The 23,649-nt window shown below is 44.1% G+C and overlaps 1 protein-coding gene across 1 annotated transcript in view; it reads right to left on the bottom strand.

The window, feature by feature from the left end:
* Positions 1–23,649, bottom strand: part of ARMC2 (armadillo repeat containing 2) — a 103,892-nt gene that overhangs the window by 26,915 nt on the left and 53,328 nt on the right. Inside the window, exons 10-11 of the mRNA XM_058669322.1 lie at positions 11,943–12,088; positions 8,899–8,998 (exon numbers count right to left, since the gene is read on the bottom strand). Coding sequence (XP_058525305.1) covers positions 8,899–8,998; positions 11,943–12,088 — 246 coding nt within the window. The remainder of the gene's footprint in view (positions 1–8,898; positions 8,999–11,942; positions 12,089–23,649) is intronic.

Below are 23,649 nucleotides of genomic sequence, written 5' to 3' on the forward strand. Positions count from 1 at the left end.
AAAGCAAGACATCTGTAGGAATACTGGGAAATTTTCTGAGTCAGAGAGACAGAACGAGAGAGCTCAACATGTTAGTTCATGCCCCAAATGTCCACAGCAGTTAGGACTGGGTCATTCTGAAGCTGGAAGCCAGGAGCCCAATCCAGTTCCCCAGTGTGGCAGCAGGGAAAGTGGGGAGGGAGCAGGGACCCACCTTCTAGCTTCTGTTTGGACCAAAGTCTGGTTGAGGAAATTCATGTAATATGTCGCTGTCTAGCTAAGAAGCTATCACTCAACTGCAGGTGTGAACCACAAATGGTTATCATTGCTGCCTGGGAAAAACTATATCCACACACCTGGCCGGCCCTGCCAATCAATTCCTGCTTCATCAGGCGGGTCGGGGGAGGGTCACTGCCAGCCGCCCGCCTGGGGAGACAGCCGGGCCTGTGTGATCTTCACCTGAGCAATCTTGCAGTTTCACAGGGGAAATCTGCTCACGCTATCAGAGCAGGGCATTTTGTGAAACTACTTTCATCATTCCTACCACGGGCTCCCAGACCCAGGGCTCATTTGAATCAGCTGCCGGGCTTTGTAAAAATAGCTCCTTGGGCTGCATCCCAGACCTGAATGAGAACCGCCCAGGGTGCTGCCTGCCAACTCAAGGTGCCGCAGGTGACTCTGATGACAAGCCAGCGCCCAAGAGACACTGATCTAGAGCAGGAAAATATTTAGAAAGCTCTCACAATACCCCTCATCTGTTTTTATAATATTGCTCTTTATTTATTTTTAAAATATATGTTTCTTTACTTGAAAGGCAGAGTTACAGAGAGAAAGATCTTCTGTCCACTGGTTTGCTCTCCAAATGGTCAGAAGGACCAGGGCTTGGTCAGACCGGCACCAGGAGCCTCTGTCAGGTCTCCCATGTACACACAGGGACCCAACCACTTGGGCCTCATTTTGCTGCTTTACCAGGTGTGTTAGCAAGGGGCTGGGACAGAAGTGTAACAGCTGGCCCATGTGCCTGCGTAGCAGCTTTACCCACTGTTCCACAACCCCAATCCCTAAAATTTCTTTCTTATGATTTATCTGAGAGAGGGACTGCCCTTGCCCATCGACTGGTTCAATCCATCAGATGCCTACAATGGCCCCGTACACTGAAACCAGGAGCTGGGGACTCAATCAGGGTGTCCAACGTGGGTCACAGGAGGCAGTTCCTGCCTCTCAGGGTATGCATTAGCAGGAAGCCAGAACCAGGAACCGGGTCCAGCCATTCTGATACAGAACAACAGCATCTTTTAAATATATATATATATTTATTTTTAACCAGAGTTAGAGAGAGAGAGAGAAATGGAGAGAGAGATTGAGAGAGAGGACTTCTATCCATTGGTTTATTCCCCAGATGGCTGCAATGGTAGGACCAAGCCAGGCTGAAGCTAGGAGCTAGTTACACTGATTCTAAATATGCCATTTGTAAGACACAGAGGCAATAGTAACAGAGAAGCAGGGAGAAGGTGAACGGCCTGGGATTGTTTAACTGCTGGGTGAGGGCTGTGCCTAATAAGAGACTACAAAGCTTCCACCAGGCCTTGCAGAAACAAAAATAACTGAAGGAAGTCATCACTCTATTTAAATAAAGTTGCCAGATGGATGGATTTCATGTCCAAGGTGAGACCCCAACTGCCACAGGTGTAGCTGAGTCCAGGTGGACACACACTCTGCAAACATGGAGGGGGATTCCTGGCCAGCCTGTGGTTTTTTTTTTTTGTTTTTTTTTTTTAATAAAAAGAAGGAAAAGGATGATATCCAAGAGGGTCACAGAAGCTGAGGGAAACATGATTCTAAGGAGGCTCAGTCACCCAGCACCACTTCTCTGCTACTGTTCTCAGCAGCCAAAGGATGAGATGGGGTGGGCTGGGTCACACTGCTTCCTCCCAGGGAACCAGAGGAAAGGAGGTGTTTCGGGAAGATATTCCTGAGTACTGAAGCAATTCACATCCCTGAAAGCCACTCTTCTGGCACCTGTCATGAGCGAGAGGGCGAAACCATGCTTCAGGTCAGCTGTATGAAGGCAGGAGCGGCCTCCTTTGGGGAATTCTCAGGGTTGGGTGAGGCAGCTCTATAAACAATGCTCATGTTGAGATCCACAGGAGGAGCTTCGGGGAATGGCTTTATAGTGAGTATTGGGGACATATTCATTACCTCCTTAGCGCCTCAACTCTTGCCCTGCTCTACTGAAATACAGTGGCTTGGAGGCAAACTCACATTACCTACTTTTCTCTCTAGGAAAAAAAATAATAAAGTGATGGCTCAAAGCCCTAACATTTCCATTTTTCCTAGAAGCCAAAGACAGTATGAAGTCCAAATAAAGTTTCAATAAAGTGAAAAGCATGGCTTTAAAATATAAACTCAGCACACTTAAAAAGTATGCATCTCATTAGTGAGCAGTCGGGGAAGCCATGTAGTGGGGAAGTGGGTTCCAAGAGCAACTGAAAAACTGGGAGTTCACAAGCCTCTAACAGACTGCACAAGATTTCTAGGTCAGATATCCACCTGGCCAATAGCCTACAAGGTCACCACCAAGCCTCAGCTTTTGAGGTGACACTGTGTCCTAGACCAAAATCTCCCAATTAAAGGCATAACGTCATAGTGTCTGAGTTTTAATCAAATAGTAAATAGCAAATTCAAACATGAGATACGCATGCTGGAGAAGTCAACTTTGGGCAGGCCACTCAGCAAGGCGCCCGCATGACTTCACTGGGGTACGTCTCCTCCCACCCACACCTACTGAGGATCCAGGCTGCTTTCGTGGTGCTAGGGGTACTGGCCATGTTACCAAGGCCTTTAGGACGATGCAGAGATGGAGGAAAAATAGATGAGGCTTGGGAGACCTGCCTGGGACAGAACACAAGACATCACCATCCTGAATTGGCTTCTGAAGATGAGAAGTGACAACACAAATTTCATCCAGGTGCCCGATACTCTTCCTCACCACAAGCCAGTTAGACGTTTTGGGTATTGCTTTCAGTATACTGGGTCACACAGTTCCCTTGCCAAATGCCAGTGAATAATTTCCCAGGGACAGGGTGGACTCCAAAGGCACAGGTAAGTAACCAACAGAAAAGGAAGAGGGAGAAAAATGACACAGGGGAGATAAGACAGCTTTTTAAAGAAATCCATCCATAGGATCAGGCTCCCAGTGTGGGAGCAATAACTAACTCATCAGAAAGGGGTCAGGTTCACTTTCCTGTCTTCTAGATTGTTAGGCACTGGAGCACAACTTTCACCACAGTGATTAACATAGCTTGGTGATCACCGAAGGAATACATCAGCCTGTCTCTGAAGGTTCTGAAGGAACAAGCTCCTGCACATGATTAACAAGATGCTCTTCATTCTCCTTAGAAAATAAAAATTGATTACTGGTCTCCTGTCGGTGTTTCATCCCCAGATCCTCTCCCTGTCCACGTTACTGGCTCGGAGCAAATGGCGCCTAACATGGGGCACGGCACGAGGGACAATCTGAGGGACCCCCTGGACCTAAGAGGCAGGTGGATACAGGGGTTGGATTCCTGCCACCCACATGGGAGACATGGATTCACTTCCTAGCTCCTGATTTCTGTTTGGAACACCTCCAGCCACCCACTGTGAATACTTGGATTAAAGAGACCCTTTTCATGAACTTTTGAAGACACTTGATATGCATGTTCTTCACAAAGGTTTGCATCAGAAAATAGTGTATGGATTCTCAAGCAACTAGCAATCTATTAGAGGAAAGATGTAAAACAAAGGTGGTTGGAGTCGACCTCTGTGGATCAGGACTGGGGAATAGTGTCAGATGGACAGGACACCGCAGGACTTCCAGTCAGTTCCCTCGGAAGAGGAATCCTAGACCTGCTGCATATCCATGAAACCTCCCAGAGCTTTTTTCTTGCTATAGAAAAAATAATAACAACATACACACATTCAGACTTCCTGCTCTCTGCCTAAGAAATCTCAAGAAAAGATAGTACTATTCTACAGCAGACACTGGTTCAAGCTGGTTGTCAGGAGTGGATCACAAGTGCATGCCAGCTGCTATGTAGCACACACAGCACCAACGAATAAGTATCTTGAGAGCTCTCTCTCCTTTCTCTGAAATCAAAGCACAAAGGTAACATGTAGTATAAGGAAAAGCACATTCAACTTCCTCAGCCTGGGATAGCTACTGCAGTCTCATTGGGATGGAAAGGAAACCAGTGCACCCAGCAAAGATCTCAGCGTAACTGTGGTGGGGTGGGGCAGTGGCAGGATGACTTATACTACCCGGAAGGCTAGCAGCTGATCAATGCCAAGAAAGCAGAAATAGAAGTGACAGATCTGATAGCCAAAGGTGAATGGGTCAGTGCAGGAAACAAACAGATCTCTATACACTGTCCATCTGTCCAGAGCGCCTCTCTTCACTTTTCATTTTGTAACAGACTGCAAGAAAAAGACTCCTCAAAATTGTCTCTCCTCCTTGTAACTGATCAGATATTCCCTGCTGTCTATAAAATGTGAGAGATGAGTAGGAAATAAACCTTCACTCATTTCCCTTCGCACTCACTCCCTGCCACCAGTACCCTGCACTTGTTTCCCTTGAGAGGCTTCCTACTGCTTACCCTCCTTCAACACCTCCAATGGACTCGGAGAGTGTGAGACTGAAGGGGCGAAGGATTAGGAAGCATAAATCACCGGTGATATGAACAAGAGATCTTAAGACAATAAATATGAGTAAATTAAAAAAAATAAAACCATTTTAATAGGAATACAAAATGACATTCAAATTAACAGAGAGGAGTGTGTGTCTGTGTGTGTCTGTGTGTGTGAGGGCCTACCATAATGTCTCAATTGGCTAATCCTCCCCTTATAAGTGCCAGGATCCTATATGCGCACTGGTTTGTGTCCTGGCTGCTGCACTTCCCATCTAGCTACATGGTCTAGGAAAGCAATGGAGAACAGCCCTTGCTTTAGAAGAGCCCTGGTTTCAGATTGGCTCAGCTCCAGGCATTGCAGCCATTTGGGGAGTTAACCATCAGAAGGAAAGATCTTTTTGTTGCTCCTTCTCTCTGTAAACCTACTTTTCCCATAAATTAAATAAACAGCTCCTGGATCCTAGCTTGGGACCACTCAGCCCATGTTTTGTGGCCCCTGTGGGGAGTAATCCAGCAGATGAAAAGATCTCTCTCTCTTTTTTTTTTCTCGCTGTAATCCTGACTTTCAAGTAAAATAAATAAATATTTTAAAAGTAATCATTTGGGGCCCGGCACCATGGCCTAATGGCTAACATTCTTGCCTTGAATGCGCCGGGATCCCATATGGGCGCTGGTTCTAACCCTGGCAGCTCCACTTCCCATCCAGCTCCCTACTTGAGGCTTGGGAAAGGAGTTGAAGACAGCCCAAGGTTTTGGGACCCTGCACCCGCGTGGGAGACCCGGAAGAGGATCTGGGCTCCTGGCTGTTGATCGGCGCAGCGCCAGTCGTTGCGCTCACTTGGGGAGTGAATCATCGGACAGAGAATATTTCTCTCTGTCTCTCCTCCTCTCTGTGTATATCTGACTTTCCAATAAAAACCATAAATAAATCTTTAAAAAATAATAATAATGTAAGCTGTAATCACAGAAACCAAGAAGTGTCTACGTCATAATACAATAAAGCAATAGAACTGACAGTATTCAACAAATGGATTTTCTTCCTACTAAGAAAAAGTATAGGTCACAACATAACTTCAAATAAAACTTTTAGGTTTCAAAGTTTTCAGTTTCTCTCACTCTCATCTGAAAATTTGAAAATTCTAGTTCAAGGCAAAGAGATTTGCTCCCCATAAGTCTGCCTACTCATCCAAAATTCAAACAGCAGAAAACAAACAGTAACAATGGTAAAGTGAAACTACACATAAATTCCAAAAACATTCACAAAATATGAGGGCACTTTAATAATTTTCAGAAGGGACTGTCTTTGTGACCTAATGTGTAAAGCTGACACCTGGAATATCAGCATCCTATATGGGCACTGGCTTGAGTCCTGGCTGTCCCCCTCTGATCCAGCTCTCCACTAACGCACCTGGGAAAAGCAACGGAAGAGGGTCCAAGAGCTTGGGCCCCTACACCCACATGGCAGACTGGAAGAAGCTCCTGCTTTCAACCTCACCAAGCCCAAGTATTTTTGGCCATTTGGGGAATGAACCAGTGGATGGAAGAACTTTCTCACTGTTCCTCTCTCTATATATAAAACTACCGTGTCCTACCAAAATACTACATAGATTTTATATTTTTTGTATCAAACTAAATTTATTTTAAAGTTCATTTTACATGAACTTTTTCTTCAACTACCCTCATAAAATACATAAATCTCATTAAAAAAAAAAACAGATCATTTGTTTATTTATTTGACAGAGAGGGATCTTTGATTTGTTGATTCACTGCCCACATGACCAGGGCAGGCAGGTCTGGAGCCAGGAACTCCATCAGGGTCTCCCACAAGTGTGGCAGACCCTGTGGGTTATCTTTCTGCTGCTTTCCTAGATCATTATCAGGGAACTAAATCAGAAGCAAAGCAGTGGGGATTCGATCTGGTGCTCACATGGTATACTGATGTCAAAGGTAGCAATTTAACCTACTGTTAATTTAACCTACTGTTAATTAAATTGCAAGGCCTCAGAAATCTCATTTAAGATCTAGAAGGCTTCTTTTAGGGCTGTAGTAAACTATCTTTGCTAACATATGATATGCTTCCTTAAACAATTGGCGGGGGTGGCTTTGTGGTATAGCGAGTTAAGCTACCACTTGCAATAACAGCATCTCATATAGGTGCCTAGTGTGCCCGGAAAGCAATGGAAGATGGCTCAAGAACTTGGCTGGGCCCCTGCCAACCATGCAGGAGACCCAGATGAAGCTTCTGGCTTCTGCTTTGCCTCTCTTGTGTTGTCCTGTTGTGGTGGCGATTTGGGGAGTGAACCAGTAGACAGAAGATCTCTTTCTCTGCTCAGTAACTCTGACTTTCAAATAAATGAATCTAATCTTAAAAAAAGCATTCAGGTCTAGAAATGTCTATGCCTTCCTTCCATTATGATTATTGATTTGTTTAAAGACTGCAGTTCTGGGAATATATTGTACTAAATTCTAAGTTAATAAATGTGTAATGGGCACTCAAATGAACAGCATATTGTAAATAATGTATGGTGGATCCATTAAATTCATTCATAATGTGGAAGGTTCCTACACCTTTAAATCTTCAAAGGTGTGTAAATCATGGAAAATATAAAATGTATAGGGAGAGGCATTTGTGACCTAAACACCTACAATCAAATAATTAATTGCATATCTATAAAGATTTTTAAAAATAGACGAAACCTTACTAACTTATCATCTTTAAACTGCAGTAAATGATATGACTATAGATGTCTCCTTGACATCTGTATAATTAAAAATAGACTACTAACCTTTTAACAAACAGCTAAGAGAGTGCAAATGCTGCCAAGTTTAATCATTCTCAGCAAAAATATTTGGCTGGGTAAAACCAAGTATTGATGGCAAACAGGGATTTTGCTTTGAGATAGTCTTAATATGGCTAATACAAAAACACACAAACCTACAGGCCAAAGTACTTGGTCTTTTTTTTCTTACAGATTTATTTTATTTGAAAGGTGGAGTTTCAGAGACAGAAGCAGAAGGAGAGGGAGGGAAGAAGAGGGAGAAAAAGGGAAAGAGAGAAAGGAGGAGAGAGAGAGAGAAGTAGAGAAACCCAGAGATCTCCTGTCCACGGGTTCACTTCCCGAATGGTTGTAACGCCCAGAGCTGAGCTGTTCTCAAGTTGAGATCCAGGAGCTCCCTCCAGGTCTCCCATACAAGTGGCAGGGGCTCAAGCACTTGGGACATTTTCCATTGCTTTTACAGGTGCATTACTTGGATGAAAACTGAAGCAACTGGGACTTGAACCAATGTCCAAGTGGCATACCGATACCACAGGCTATGCAGCATCATCCCCAAATTATATGGTCTTAGTACTGGTGAAACTTACCATGTGATTTTGAAAATGCAACACATTTGGAATGAACATATTCTGTACTCATAAATAAGATGGTTCACTGAAGAGTTGATGCTGCTTTACTCATTGATAAAGTTGAATAGAAGTACATGACATTAAATGAATATTAAAGAAATAATAATGAAAATCAATATCTATATTAAGTGCTACAATCTTATTAAGAATCTATTTGTGAGTTCTATATTTTAAGTCTGTATGTATTTTTGCCCCATACATTAAAATTATTTAACTTCTTTGCCTAGCTGGTTCGAGTCCTGACTGCTCCACTTCTGATCCAGCTCCCTGATTACAGCCTGAGAAAGCAGCAGGGAAGACCTGAGTCCTTGAGCTGCTGCACCCATGTGGGAGACCTGGAAGTGGTTTCTGGCTTCCAACACTGGACCAGCCCCACTGCCACTGTTGCAACCATCTGGGGAGTGAATCAGTGGATAAAAGACTTCTTTCTCTCTCTCCATCCTTCTCTCTCTTTCAAATATAATAATAACTTTTTTTTGGTCTAGAAATTTCATTTAAAAAGAGCAAGACCAAAGAAGAATTAGAGGTTTCCATGGCAAGACAAATCTTGAAAACACATCCAGTCTTTAGTCCACACTAGAAATTTCTGGGGGATTGGTAAAATGCAGACAGCCAGGCCTCCAGCAGCTGACTCACTAGGTCAGTACTGGGGCCCTGCGGTCAACCCTCAGCCCCACACCAGGGTGAGCAATCCACAGATCACCGGGAGGAATGGTGCTGTTGAAATCCATCACCTCTTCATAGAAGTCCAGGCCCCTCAAACACAAAGTCACTGGACAAGAGCTCATGTCAACACGCCGGGGCGAGGAACAGGCTAAAGTGTATCTAAATGCACAAAGCACTGACCTGATGCTTCTGGTATGTGTTTATCAGATTCAAAAACAAAGCGTAACATCTGGAACAGCTGGCCAAGGCCACGCAGAAGTCATGGTAAGAGGTGAGCTTGCTGCAGAAATGGAAATTGGGAAAAGTAAGCATTTTTTTTTCTGTACAATCTAGGCACACAGGGTGCCTTGCTAAACACACACCCTCAAGGAGTTGCCCAGTCCAGGATAAAGAGCTCTGAGATACTCTCCCCACCCCATTAGTTGACCTGCACGGAGGCCTGCCCTCTTCTCTGGATCCGTGGACAGCACAAGCAAACTGGAAAATGTCCTTTGAAAACTAGAACCCTGAAGCCCATTTAACACTTGTGTGTGGTGTGACCTGACCACACATTTGTGATTCAGAAAACACAAGCTAAGAAAACATACTCTCAAACATTTAATTTATAGGTTAAATTAAATAGCTAAATAATTTATAGGTTACACAGGAAAATCAAAATACTTAAGTGTGAATAATAAAAACATTATAAAATTTGTAGAATATAGCTAAAGCAACATTTAGGAGAAAATGTATAGCCTTAAGAAGACTAAAAACTTTTTTTAAAAAGGAGCTGAGTTTCTAACTAAAACAGAATAAAAACATAATATAGGGAGCCCAGCATGATGGCTCAGTAGCTAAATCCTTGCCTTGCATCTGCTGGGATCCCACATGAGTGCCGGTTCAAGTCCTGGCTGCTCCACTTCCCATCCAGCTCCTTGCTTGTGATCTGGGATAGCAGAAGAGGATGGCCCAAAGCCTTGGGACCCTGTACCCATGTGGGAGACCTGCCTGGCTTCAGACTGGCTTAGTTCTGCCATTCTAGCCACTTGGGGAGTGAACCAGCAGACAAGGTCTTCATTTCTGTCTCTCTTTTTCTTTGTAGATCTGTCTTTCCAATAAGAATAAATAAATCTTTAAAAAATATATGTCCACAGAGAGTAGAAGAAAAGAATTAATAAGGACATGACCAGAAGGAATAAGAAAACAAAATACTAAAATGTTGATCAAATAAACCAGTTGATTCTTTGCAAACACTGGTAACATTGGCAAACCTTTGGCAAGACTGATGAAGAAAAAAAGAGTAACATCACATATAGTCAAAATGAGGACTGGAAATCCACACTGACAATCCACATAAACAGCGAGAATGACCCAGTCGTCACAAGTAGGACTTTCGAGTCAGATGACCCGGTTTGAATTACAGCTCCACTTGGAGACTTTGGAGATCTTAGGAAAACTACTGAGCTACTCTATGCCTCCATTTCCTCAACAGCAGGTGAGTGTGACAACATTAGCACCTATTTTTAAAAAGCTGTGGTAAAGATGAAATGAATTAGTATTTGTGAAATACGTAAAATATTGCCTGGACTGTCATTGTAAGTACTATAAAATATTTGTTAAGTAAAATGAAAAACAGGGAACACCAAGATACAACAGATTAAAAGCACGTTAAGAATATTTAGAACAACTTATATTGTTCAGAGTTTTAAATAAAATGGACAAATTTTTACAAAATATAACTTGCTGACACTGAACCAAGTAGAAATTTCACCAGATGACAGAGAGTTCTGTGCTCACATTATTACTACATTTTAAAGATAATAAAACCTGGTTTGAAGAGCTGTGGTAAAGTTCTATCTTTAGTTTAAAAGGTTGATTTAAAGATATACACTTTAATATTTTATTCTGGATAATTAGCTACATAAACATTAAGCAAACTGAATCTCTAGTATAAAGATGTCAATGCACTCTAATCCCCATTTGTCTGCAGACTCTATGGAATTCCATTACAAGCCCTTGAGTTCCCCTACCAGTCCCCAACTTTCTAAGGAAAAGAGAAGAACAAGACAAGTCTGTATTGTAAAGGAGAAAGAAAGAATGGGATTTGTCTTCCCACAGGACTTAAATCTGCTATATGATACAAGACTAAGGAGGAACGGCATGGAAAGCCCACCACCAGACCTTCAAATGTGGGGGAAACTTATCTATAATGGTAAGAGTCAGGAAGAAACAAAGCCAGTGAATTCAGTAAGAGGTGCTGAGCCAACTACCTTGGAAAAACCAAATGTGAATCTAACATGCCACTTGCTATACCCCAAAAACAAATCTGTGTGCTGTGACAGGGCTTCAAAATGAAGCATGATGAAATTCCCAGGGCAAAGCTCAGGAAAATGTGCTGCTAAAACAGCAAATCTGGACTCCTAGCCTCAACTGGGGGTCAACTGCTAATTCAGTTCAGGAAATTTTGTATTTAAGCAAACAAAAAATAACAACTAGAACCTTACAGGTCAAGAAAGACCTATGGTTCAAGTCCTGGTTGCTCCGTTTCTGATCTAGCTCCCTGCTAATGTACCTGGGAAGGCAGCAGAGGATGGCTCCAGTGCACGGGTCTCCTGCCATCCAGGTGGGGACCCTGATGGGGTTTCTGACTGCTGGCTGTGGACTGGCCCAGCCCTGGCTATGGTGGTAGAATGAACCAGAAGATGCAAGCTTTTTCCTCTCTCTGTTGCTCTGCCTTTCAAATAACTAATAAACTACCTAAATACACAAACATTTTTTAGAATGATTAGTGATTATGCAAAAGAAGGGCCAAGAGCATCAAAGGACAAATTTAAAGACAGTCCTGAAGTTTAACCCCAGGCTCCTTAATCAGTGACCCCCTTGTTGAACTATAACTCTTAATATTTCTAAGTGTATCAGAATGTTTGTCATGTTTATTGTATGGTTCTTTGCCTGTGCTAAGCAGAGAGGAAGGTGACAGTCAGCCAACAGAAGCACAAGGCAAGCTTACGGCTCATAAGCACACTAACGGCACCAGCAGGCAGTGAGTGCGCTACAGTGACGTTAGGAAAGACTATCAGCATCAACGCTCTATTTTAAACACTGGCCACTCAATCCACCTTTTCTGCCAGGTGAAGGAAAAGCCCTCAAATTTTAAATAGAGGCTTCCTTGCCAATCACCCCCACAGACATTCATGATAACCCTGAATGTAAGCACAGGCCCTTTGCTAAGGCTTGGTACCCACCTGAATATCCTGGCGACGTTGGTGCAGACGTCCTTGTCACTCATGTACTGTTCTATCACCGTGCAGAGCTGGGGCAGGGCACCGGTGCTCAGGAGCTTCGTTCTTGCCAGTGGCGAATCCACCAAGTTCCTCAGCGTTGCTGTCACCTAGAGACCAAGTGCGGAAGGGGAGATGTTTGCTTTTAAACTACAGACAGAGCCAACACAAACCAGCCCCTCAGAAGCCATCCCACGACTTTCATGCAGCAGCAGCCAAGACCAGACTCTGTTGCTCATTTCGTACCAGGGCCGTGGGCCCAGGTGTAAGTGGCATGAGATAAAGACTAAAGTTAGTCTAACTTGGTTCAAACAGCATTAGTGTTAACAAGCCATTTGTAGAACACAAGACTGGGATGAACCGCTTTGTTACCTGGATTTTTTTTTTTAATAGTTGCAAGATCATCGGTTGACCGTGTCCTAGCTGCACAGGTGAGAATTTTCCCATTCTGTGCTCTTCCCAGTAGCATCAAACAATGATGTGGTCAAGGAATATTAAGACTATTTGTCTCAGGGCTGGCTCTGTGGCATGGTGAGTTAAGCCACCATTTGTAATGCTGGCATCCCTTATGGGCTCTTGTTGGAGTCCTGGCTGTTCTACTTCTGATCTAGTCCCTTGCTGAGACACCCGGGGAAAGCAGCAGCAGACGGCCTGAGCGCTTGGGCCCCTGATATCCACATGAGAGGTGCAGATGAAGCTCCTGGCTACTGGTTTCAGCCTCAGCCAGTGCTGGCTATTGCAACCATGTGGGGAGTGAACCAGTGGATGCAAGATCTATCCCTGTAACTGATCTTCAGCCAAATAAATAAACCTTCAAACAACAACAAAAAGACTGTGAATCTCATTCTCTTCCAGGACGGAAGTGCTGAGATTTTGCAAATTTGTCTTCTTCTGTAAAAACAAATTTCAGGAAAGTTGTTTATTTCAATCTTTGTAGGTCAATTTAGGATATCTGTTAAAGCAATGCTGCTCTCATCGGATGATTTTAAGATCCGATTTGTGAGCCCTCTGTGTGGAACGGTACAGACACTCAATACCGGGGTGAGTATCTTAACTGCCCAGAGCACACATGCTCTCCCCACTGAAGCACAGGTGGTACTCCTTGTACTGGAGTGGTAAACATTGGCTATGGTCCAAGTGACCAGCACTGCTGATGCCAGTGGCTCGGGATTCAGCATTCACAGGCACATTTCCACCTTTGCAGTGGCACCTCTGTAAAGCCAGGGTCAATGACAGAGCTCAAGTGCCCCCTGTCCTTCCCATCCCCCATTCCTCAACACCATCATTGTCTCACCCATGCAAAACAAGGGTTATCATCCCTGTTTGCAGTCAGGGAGTAGCGAATGGAAGACACGACCAAGTCGAGCTGGAGCTCCTTGCAGCTGTTTGTCTGAACTTGCTGCCACCAGGGGAAGCATCTCCAAGCCCAACCCTCACTGTCCAAAGCACTCCTTGGACTTTTCAGGCCCTAGAGAGCAGCTTTGCCCCTCTCTTTAATCCAGTTCACTTTTCCCAGCTCCCTTCCTGAACCTCCTCCTCCTCACCTTGACCCCGCCACAGGCCAGCATTCAGAGTTCACGCTCCCCTATATTCACACCTCTGAACAGGGCAGAACATCTGGTCACCCAGAATTTTCTCCTCTACCCTGCCCCACCATCTTTCTCTTCCCTGTGAAGCCTGCTCAGTGGTCAGCCCCCTGCCTCAGCCTTGGTGCTGACAAACCACCATGTTCACATCCTGCATAGCACTTGCTGGAAGTGGCCCAGAAGCAGCTGATGGACCAGGTCTGCAGCTGCTTGGTGGACACCATCCCTTACTCATCTTTACACTTTGGGGACAATAGGCAGAAGAAGAGGAGAGGAAGAGACAGGGAGCCAACAAAGGGAGGTCTGCCCTTGAAGGAGCATCTGGCACCAAAGTGCAGGATGGTAGCAGAGACCTGGGTAGGGTGGAGCTCAAAGCCCAGAGGCCAAGACCAGAAAAAGGTGCGCTGGCAGAAGCAGCTCTGGAAGGTGCCACCCGTGTGTCAGCCACCAGCCTCCCTGTGGGTCTGTGGCGTTGTCTTGGGATGTGCCTGGAGTGGGAGGAGACATGGTGTGGTCACAGCAAAGGTGAGATGCAGGTCAAGCCACTTCACTCAAAACCTTACTCAATGAGAACTCTTGGTGGAACTGAGTGAGTGAGCAGAGCAGAGAGAAGTCATGGACGTTGCTCCTGGGGTAGCCTTCGTTTTCCACCCCGTCCCCCGAAGTAGGAGTGAGTGAGTCCAAGTTCAGGCTTGGAAAAACTGTCCACATCTCTCTTATCTTCCTATTCTCATCTGTACTTTTCCTAACTCCCTGAACACCCATTTCCCTCTTTTGTCGTGTATCATCTTCTAAGCCATCTCAAATCATATGTGTGTATATGTGTAAAATATAAGTTAAACACAAAGAAACCTGTTCAGCATCTAAAAGCCTTCCTGGAGCAACTGCCAGCCTCTTCAGTGTCATTTCACCAAGAAACAGCACACTAAAGAGCGTACATTTCAACCTGTATTTCTCCCCATCTCTTAATTCACAGTCCTGTGGGACTGAAACGGGAAGAAAACTGAAATGAAAATGAAACTGACCATCTACAAAGAGCATTAATCAAAATGTGAGTGTCCTTGATTGTCAGCAGGTATGAGAGGATGTCCGGAAAAAGGGAGTCTGAATTTCTGACTGATTTGTACTTGAGGTCAAGAATCTGTTCAAAGGTGCCTGGGCCGCCCTGGGCAGCCATAGTGGCATCTCTGCTACCCCTGGCAGCTTCTCTCCAAGGTTTCCAAATTCCTACGCCCCAAGAGGTATGCCCTCTATTAAGGGCAATGCCTGGGGAAGAATTGCTGGTCTCATATGGAATTTATGGGATCTCAAAGTTGTCACTGCTCCTTCGACGTCTTAAAGGGAAATACACTACTAAGAGAATGGATTATCTGTAAAGGCTCAAACAGCACTTTAGTACGATGACACTGGAACTCGAGAAAAATGCAGTATCTATTTTTTAGAGTTTTTGACAGATAGTTCACTATATATTTTAAATTCTCTCTGCAATAACAGGCTGAGTATCCCTTACCCCAAAATACATGGGAACAAAAGTGTTTTGAATTTTACACTTTCATATGTCACGTTTCCTTCTGGGTATACATAATGAGATATCTTGGAGGGGGGAGCCCAAATCTAAACATAGAGTTCCACAAAGTTCATCTGTGTCTCATAAACACCTTCCACACATAGCCTCAGAGTAACTGTACCTGATATTTTAAACATCCACTGCAAAATTTCAGATTTGGGATTTTCAGAGTTGCGATTCTCAATGGAAATACCTTAGCAAATGCACAAAACCTTTTTTTTTTTTTTTTTTTAATATGGGGCCTCTTGGAACTTGAGCACCTTAGGCTGTGACCCCAGCTCCTGCAACTAGGGGTCTGGAGCGAGCTGGGAGGCCTGCCTGGGAGATGCGAGTCTGTGCTCATCTCTCCAGCTGACTCCTTCTCCCCTTTGCACATTGCTCCCGCCAGGGCTCTCTTCCCAGGGGACTCCCCAGATGCTGCCCCAGCAGGCAGCCAGCCAGACACCCAGCACCACTACTCCAGATCACAGCCTGGGACTGTTCAGACGCATGTGAAATGGACTGCAGGCCTTCCCCCTGTTTAGGTGCATGTGAAATGAAACAGGTTTTCATATAGGGCCAACTTTCATATGAACATATCTCAGCAAACTCCAAAAAATGCTTAGAAATATTGGGTTTGGGGGTCAGCCTAGAAACGTCACCATCAATCTTCATATTACTCTTGAGAAAAACATTTTCCCAACTTAAAACAAAACAGCTTTCAAAGAAACCTGAAAACTGTACATTATGCAAGGCTGACACCTGTGGCTCCAGCATCCTACATGGATGCAGGTTTGTGTTCCGGCTGCTCCACTGCCAGTTAAGCTCCTTGCTAGTGGCATGAGAGACACACCAGAAAACAGCCCAACGGTGTGGGCCACTAGCACCTCCATGGTAGACCTGGATAAAGCTCCTAGCTGCTGGCTTTGGCCTGGTTCAGACCTGGTCCATTTTGGCCATCTGGAAAACGAAACAACAAATGCAAGATCAATCTCTAATATAACCCTCTCTGCCTCTGTAACTCCGAATTTCTTTTTTTTTTTTTTAAGATCTATTTTTTTTTTTTATTATTACAAAGTCAGATATACAGAGAGGAAGAGAGACAGAGAGGAAGATCTTCCATTTGATGATTCACTCCCCAGTGAGCGCAATGGCCAGTGCTGTGCCAATCCGAAGCCAGGAGACAGGAACTTTCTCCAGGTCTCCACATGGGTGCAGGATCCCAAAGAATTGGGCCGTCCTTGACTGCTTTCCTAGGCCACAAGCAGGGAGCTGGATGGGGGGTGGAGCTGCCAGGATTAGGACCGGTGCCATATGGGATCCCGGGGCGTGTTCAAGGCGAGGACTTTACCCACTAGGCCATGCCACTGGGCCCTGTAACTCTGAATTTCAAAGTCAACACTCAAGAAAAAAAAGAAAGAAAGAAAGAGAAACAAAGAAAGAAGCCTGTATCATTAATGCTTTGCAAGTTGCTATGCTTCATCAAGCAAAAACAGTACTTTTTAAAATTTTGAATGCTTTATTCAAATAACACGAGCAGAGAATCAAGATGGCACAATAGGGTAAGGACACGTTTAAATGGACAGAAAAACATTTAATCAGGATGAAGCAGAGAGGACATATTTCAGGAAACAGGAAAGGACAGAACAACAGCAGAGGGTACCTGGAGACTGACAGACACAGGAAAGTAGCAGACACAATGGTGTGGTGTTGCAGTGACTGATACTCCAGCGTTATTCAACTAACAGTGATCTGAACTCCACCAGCAGCCAGAACTCCACCAGCAACCAGGTGGGAAGGGACTTGCACTGGGAGCTTGGGAGGTGAGCCCAGACAAAGAACTGTCCATCCTGCTGGCCTGTCTGATTTGACCAGGAGCAGAGACAGAGCAGCAGATTCCAGATGGGCAGTGCGAGAACAGGGTGGATTTCACAGCTCAGTCAGTCCCCTAGAGCCGAATTGGGCGCCATTTTGCATAAGGAGGCAAAGGTAAGGGAAAGGACTGAGCATATGCTGAGCTGGGAGTGAACTCATTTCTGACTCAGTGAACTGCAACAATGTGGCATTCTACAGGTTCCACCAAAGACAGGTCTGGGTAGCCCTCAGACCTGACAGCCAGCAGATCAAGAACTGTAGTAGTGGTATGTCAGGCACCATTTTGCACACTGGGGCAATAGCTTTAGGACTGCAGGGGACAACAGTGAACTGCGCATGTGATGAGCTCATGAGAACTCACTGAGTTCCATGGATTGCAATGGTCCTGCAGGAAAATAATATCGACTGTGGCATCATACGGGTCAAAATAGGTCCGTGTGGCACCCAGACCTAACGTCCAACAGGTTCTTGCAAGATCAGTGCCACCAACAACCTAACTATATAGGATACCTGGTGTCTCTCTAATCCTGGGACCTGCTCCAACCAGAAGTGAGAGAAAGGTTGCTGAGACAACAGTGCAGCCTCAGCATGGTATCACAGGAGGTAGAGAGTGGTGAGCCAAGAGCTGGGGCTATGGAGACCATGGTGGAAATCTGACATAAGAACCCAGACCTGGAACTCGCTAGAGGTTGTGGCACAAGTGGCTGCAAGCAAAGCAAAAAGTTGTGTACCAACTGCAACAAGTAAAATCAAACTGCAGACCTGTGGGCGACACAGCTTAGAAACGTGCCCCAAGGAGAAGACTCTGCTAACCAGAAGTGCAATGACCAAGAGCAAAAGAAGAGACAAAAGCACAATGAAAATTATTGAAAACTCCCCTGCAAAGGAGCAAAACCCTATGCCAACCTCAGAGTTAACTGAGGAAGACATCGAGAAAATGGGGGACACAGAATCCACAAGACTCATTTTAAAGATTCTGATCAACAATGAGAAGCTCATGCAAGAGTTCAAAGAATTTAAGGAAGCAATAAAACAAATCAAGGCTGGTATATCAGAAATTAAGAACACAGTAGAGCAAATTAAGAGTACAGTGGAGAGTCTCCAAAATAGAATGAAGCAAGCAGAAGAAAGAATCTCAGAATTGGAAGATATTTCCTGTCATCAGGGGGAAGCAAACAAAAAGCTGGAAGCAGAGCTGGATCAGGCCAAAAATGTATTCAAGAATTGAAAGACACTATTAAGAGGCCAAATATAAGGGTTCTGGGAGTCCCAGAAGGTGCAGAAAGAGAAGCTGAGTTTGCAAATGTATTTAATGAAATAATAAAGGAAAATTTCCCTAATCTAGAGAAAGAATTGGGAAACAAGATCCAGGAGGGGTACAGAACTCCCAACAGGCTTGATCAAAAGTGATCTTCACCAAGACACATGATTATCAAGCTCTCTTCAATTGAACATAAGGAAAAGATCCTTAGATGTGCACGTGAAAAAAAATCAATTGACATATAAAGGAATGCCAATTAAACTCACAGGAGATCTCTCACAGGAAACTCTACAGACCAGAAGAGAATGGAGTGACATATTCCAGATTCTAAAAGAAAAAAAATTTGTTGGCCCAGGATAACATACGCAGCAAAGCTTTCTTTTGTCTTTGAAAATGAAATAAAATTCTTCCACAGTAAAGAAAAGTTAAAAGAATTTGCCTCTTCCAAACCTGCCCTACAAATGATACTTCAAGATGTTCTTTTGACAGAGAAGAGGAATAGCACCTACCAAAACCAAAGGCAAATGGGAAGAACATCCCAGTAAAATGACAACAGAAAACTAAACCAATGAACAACCCATTCCTAAAAAGACAGGACCAAAGTACCATTCATACATGATAAACTCTGAATGTAAATGGCTTAAGCTCAATCAAACATCATAGATTAGTAGACTGGATTAAAAACAAAACCCATCTGTTTATTGTCTGGAGGAGACACACTTCACCAACAAAGATCAGCAGAAACTATATCACATGGGTTTTGTTGTTTTATGTTGGTTTCATCTCTTCAAAACACTTTCTTCTGATTAAATCATTCAATGACGCGTAGAACACAGTGGCATCATTTTCTTCAAGAAAGTTCTTGATTTTCATTTCTTCAGCTACACGTTAGTCATTTAGTAGCATGTTATTTAACTTCATGGTGTTGTTAATTTCTTTATTCCTCCCTGATGTTGATTTTGTTTTGTGGCTCTTCATTTAAGGGGATGTATAGTAGCTGTGTAATGGAGACTGTCATATCTAGTAACATGTTATTTAACTTCATGGTATTGTAAATTTCTATTTTTCTTTCCATTGTTGATTTTGTATTATGACTTTTCATTTAAAGGGATGTACAGTAGCTGTGAAATGGAGACTAACATCCAGATGTGAAGATGCAGTGTAGTATGCATTTCTGCTTCCAGACAAAGATGGACTTACAATGAAACTGTTTACTATATCTTGACAATAGGATTCTGGACTCTGCCATTGTCTATGCCCGCAATGATGGACATATAACTGTGTATGAAGATCTATATGTTATTAATGATACAGAGGAACCAGGTGGGGGAGAGGGAATTGGGGAGGGGATAAGGGAATATGGAACTGTATCATAAAATGAGAATAATAAAAAAACATAAAAAAAACCCCAAATAACATGAGCATTAATTTCATGTCTTTTTAACTATCTCAAGAACTTAGATTTGCTTCCTAAAGGCCCCATGAAGTAGGCAAGGAAGGTATCTAGTGTAGTGGGGTTTTGTTTGTTTAAGATTTACTTATTTACTTAAGTCAGAGAGAGAGAGAGAGAAAGAGACTGAAACAGAGAGAGAGAGAGAGAAAGAGACTGAAACAGAGAGCCACAATGGCCCGACAGAATGAGTCAGTTAGAAACCAAGAGCCAGGGGCATTTTTTGGGTTTCCCATATGGGCACAGGAGCTGCATTCCCAGGAGCATTAGCAGGGAGCTGGATTGGAAGTGGAGGAGCTGGGACTCAAACCAATGCCCATATGCACTGCAAACACAGCCAGCACCCAGGTGATCATTTTTCATACGAGGCTGAGAAAGGCCACCAGCTTCGGGTAGGCCGGCCTCCTGGGTCATTGCCCTCTTGTCTATTGTCTCTCTCATCCTCTTGGGCATGTGCCTCTAAACGCATTCATTTAATATTTCTCAATCGTGTGGAATATCCATAACCCCAATCCCTTGGGCTTTAGTTTCACTTAAATGTCATCTGCAAAATGGCTCCCTTCCTGCTGATGATGGGAAGGAAAGAATACCCAGAGCCTCCAGGGATCTTAACTGTGTCCAACGATTTAAGACCAAAGCCACATCAGAGTCCAACCTCAGCTCAACCATCTCCCGCCCCCCACCACACCCACCTCCAGCAATAAAATCACATGCTGGGATTGGATTTGTGTCCCCATGAGATCACATCTGTACCAAAAGCAGAAATCATGTGAAAAATGCAGAGGCTTCACATTGTCTCATACATGGTGAGAACAGCTCTGCAGGAGACAAAAGACACCAGTGGTCAGAAGCTGCTATGAGATCATCAAGACACAGTTTCTGAACAGTTTATTAGACTTTGGCAAGAGACGTGCCTATCGAAGTGGTATCACTTCTTAATCCCCAAGATCACTTGGGGCCTGGCAAGTCTGGCAGTTTTCCCCTTGGCCTCCTGCTTGAGCAGGAAGCAGATCTTTCCTCCTCCTAGCCCCACCCCCCGCTTTGATACTCTGGGTGACACCTACCTATGTTTATTAGTTTCTGTTCACTGTTTCTTGGCCAAGTAAGCAGGGTGTAGACTACTCTAGATATAGCCATCATACTCAACTATATCACTTTAGCAGAGATTTTGAATGTCATATTAAGGATATAGAATGCCAGTTAGGAAAGGGGGCTAAAAAATAGAATGGAGTGAGGAGGACCAAGTCATCACAGGTTAGAGGTCACAACATTTCTTTATTAGCATAGAGAGCTGAGCATTGGAGGCAGAGATGGAAAACAAATGGCCTTCCATCTGCCTCCTCCCTGCTGCTCCGCAAAAAGTTGCTGGGTTCCCCCACCCCAGCCTCCTGATTGGTGAGCTTACCCTGTCCCGCCCTACTCCACCCTGTTCCTCCAAGGGTCTTCTCATCAGACAGGAGCTGCCATCAGAACACAGGGTGTCCTCCTCTGCGCTGTGGGGACTCGTGGCCTGGAGCAGGTGCACAGTTCAAAGAGGGGGTGGACACTGGATGCTGTTGAAAGCACACCCACTCAGTTGTAGGCTGGATACTCCAGCCATAGTGAGAAACTGCTTCCTCTCCCTGTCCTCTTGAGCCTTGGTTTGAAGTTCAAAACCCTCAAAGTGTGGCACCTCTGGGCTCCCAGAGCCTTGTCAGATCTTTAGACATCCAGTCCCCAGATAATGAGAGGGCAGGTGCTCCCAAGGGAGAAGTGAGAAGGGAGGCCCTGGGCTCCAAGAGCCCATTCTCTTAAAGCAGGGGGAGTGAGTGAGTGGTTGGGGACACTACTGGAAATTCCCTTTTGGGAAGGGACACTTAGCTGCCCCGATCCCATTAACAAACACATGGTGAAGAAAAACTAAGCAGGCCTCCTGATGGACAAAACCAAAAATGGTGGCAAACAGAAAAGGCTAAGCCAAATGAGCCAGCCACGGTGCTCTAGCTTCCTATATTGTATCCATATTACTTTCCTGATTTTGACTGCATCATATAGTTATGGAAGACACAACAAAAGCAGTGTGCTGGGTGCCTGGGGCCTCTTTGTACTGTGTTTGCAATGTCTTATGAATCCATACCTAATTTAAAATAAAAAGCATTTTTGCTTTTTTTTTAAGTATCGGATACAAAGTTCACACTGTATGTTCCATTTACATTAAATTTTTGAATGGGTAGTGCTTATCCATGGAAAGAGACAACAACAACAACAATAATAAAAACAAACCAAACCAAACAATCCTGTGGGGAAGGAGAGGTAAGAATAACGGAAGAGATGGGAGAGAATTTTGGAAATGATAGAAATCCACTGGGTTGGTTTTGTTTTTGTTCTTTTGCTTTTTTTTTTTTTTTGATGGAAGTGTGACTTACATGGCTGTGTGTTTTTGTCAAATTCATCTAGCATGCTAAGACCTGAGCTGTTCATAGAAGGGCTAATGCTCCTTGATGCCAGCTGCTTGCATACAGATACCATGTGTGCACGCATGTGCACGCATACAGGTAAATGTGCAAACAAGAGCTTGTTAACCGATCAGAATCACAGAGCCAACCACATAAACACTGTATTAAAACAGAGGGAATATTTCACCATGGGATGACTGACAATTGGAGCTATATCTTTATCTTGGAGTATTACGTCGGCATCCAAGAGAAATAAAACAATTCCATAGAGTTGCTGAATGGGGTTTTTACCCACGCTGCTAAGTGAGGAAAGAGAAATGCCCAGCACATTCCACTTTTGGAAACCTTTTACAAGACACTGAACATCAGAGAGAATAAATACTTGTGGGAGAAATGGGAGGGAAGGGGGGTGGTGAATAAATGATAGCAACTATTAAAAACAAGTGTGGTACCTTGGCCACATGTTAAAAAGCGAGAATTCTAACACGTCATGCACACCACCAGAAACGGCTACTGAAAAGTTCTGTTCACCTGTCATCTCAGAGTGAAAATAGTTGAGGTGATTTTTGCATTCTTCACACATTTTGACTAGCTTAATTCTAAGGGATAACAGGATGGGCAATCTTGGCCTGATACATTTAGCCCCTGGCTGGACTGCAAGTTCCTCTTCCCTGCTTCCCCTTTTTTAAGATGCCCCCAGGGGAGCTTAGGAGTTGCTTGAGCATTGGGATAATACTGGGAGGAATTAGGAAGACTATAAAAGAGGCAGGCTAACCTCGAATAAACGGCATTCTCTTTACAAGAATGACCCACTGCGTGTTGTCTTGTGTTGTCTTGTGTGTTGTCTTTTTTGTAACCCTAGTCCCTCCGCTCGGCTCAGGGTACGCAGCGACGCGGCGTTGCCGACAATAAGTCTTTTTATGGCAGTGATGAAGTTGACTGATTTCACAAAGGTAAATTGAAAACAATGTGCCTTAAATACTCCTCCACCTAAACACAATGCACTAGTGCAATTTCACATCATTTACAACTGGAAGAGGTTCTCACAATTTTCTTTCAAGACACAGACAGGGCCAAAGTCCAGAATTAACACTTAGCATTGATATTTAAGCTTCTTGAAGGCAGTCTGAATCTGATTTGAAGCATGCCTGCCCGGTGTCTTAGAGCATGCAGAGTATTCCTTCAGCTGTCACCAACTGACAAGCATGTTCCAAATCCCACGAATGATTACATCCAAAATGCTGTTATCAGACCTGCAAATGCTATTAAATAGTAAAATCTCATCTCAAGAAAGAATATGACAGTCAGAGCAGCACCAATAAAAATAAAATAATCTAACTAAGGAAATTTCATCTGCCATGCAAGAAGTCATAAAAGTCTAGCACAGAGCAGTTTCGTGTCTGCTCTGGACAAATGAAAGGTGTTCCTTCTGCTACCTGCCTTTCCAGGGCTCAGGCCTGGACACTGTCCACACACTCAACAATGACCTGCTTGGCACCATTCACTTTGTCTGTGACT

Source organism: Ochotona princeps, chromosome 1 (assembly GCF_030435755.1).
Source record: "Ochotona princeps isolate mOchPri1 chromosome 1, mOchPri1.hap1, whole genome shotgun sequence".
Classification (NCBI taxonomy): domain Eukaryota; kingdom Metazoa; phylum Chordata; class Mammalia; order Lagomorpha; family Ochotonidae; genus Ochotona; species Ochotona princeps.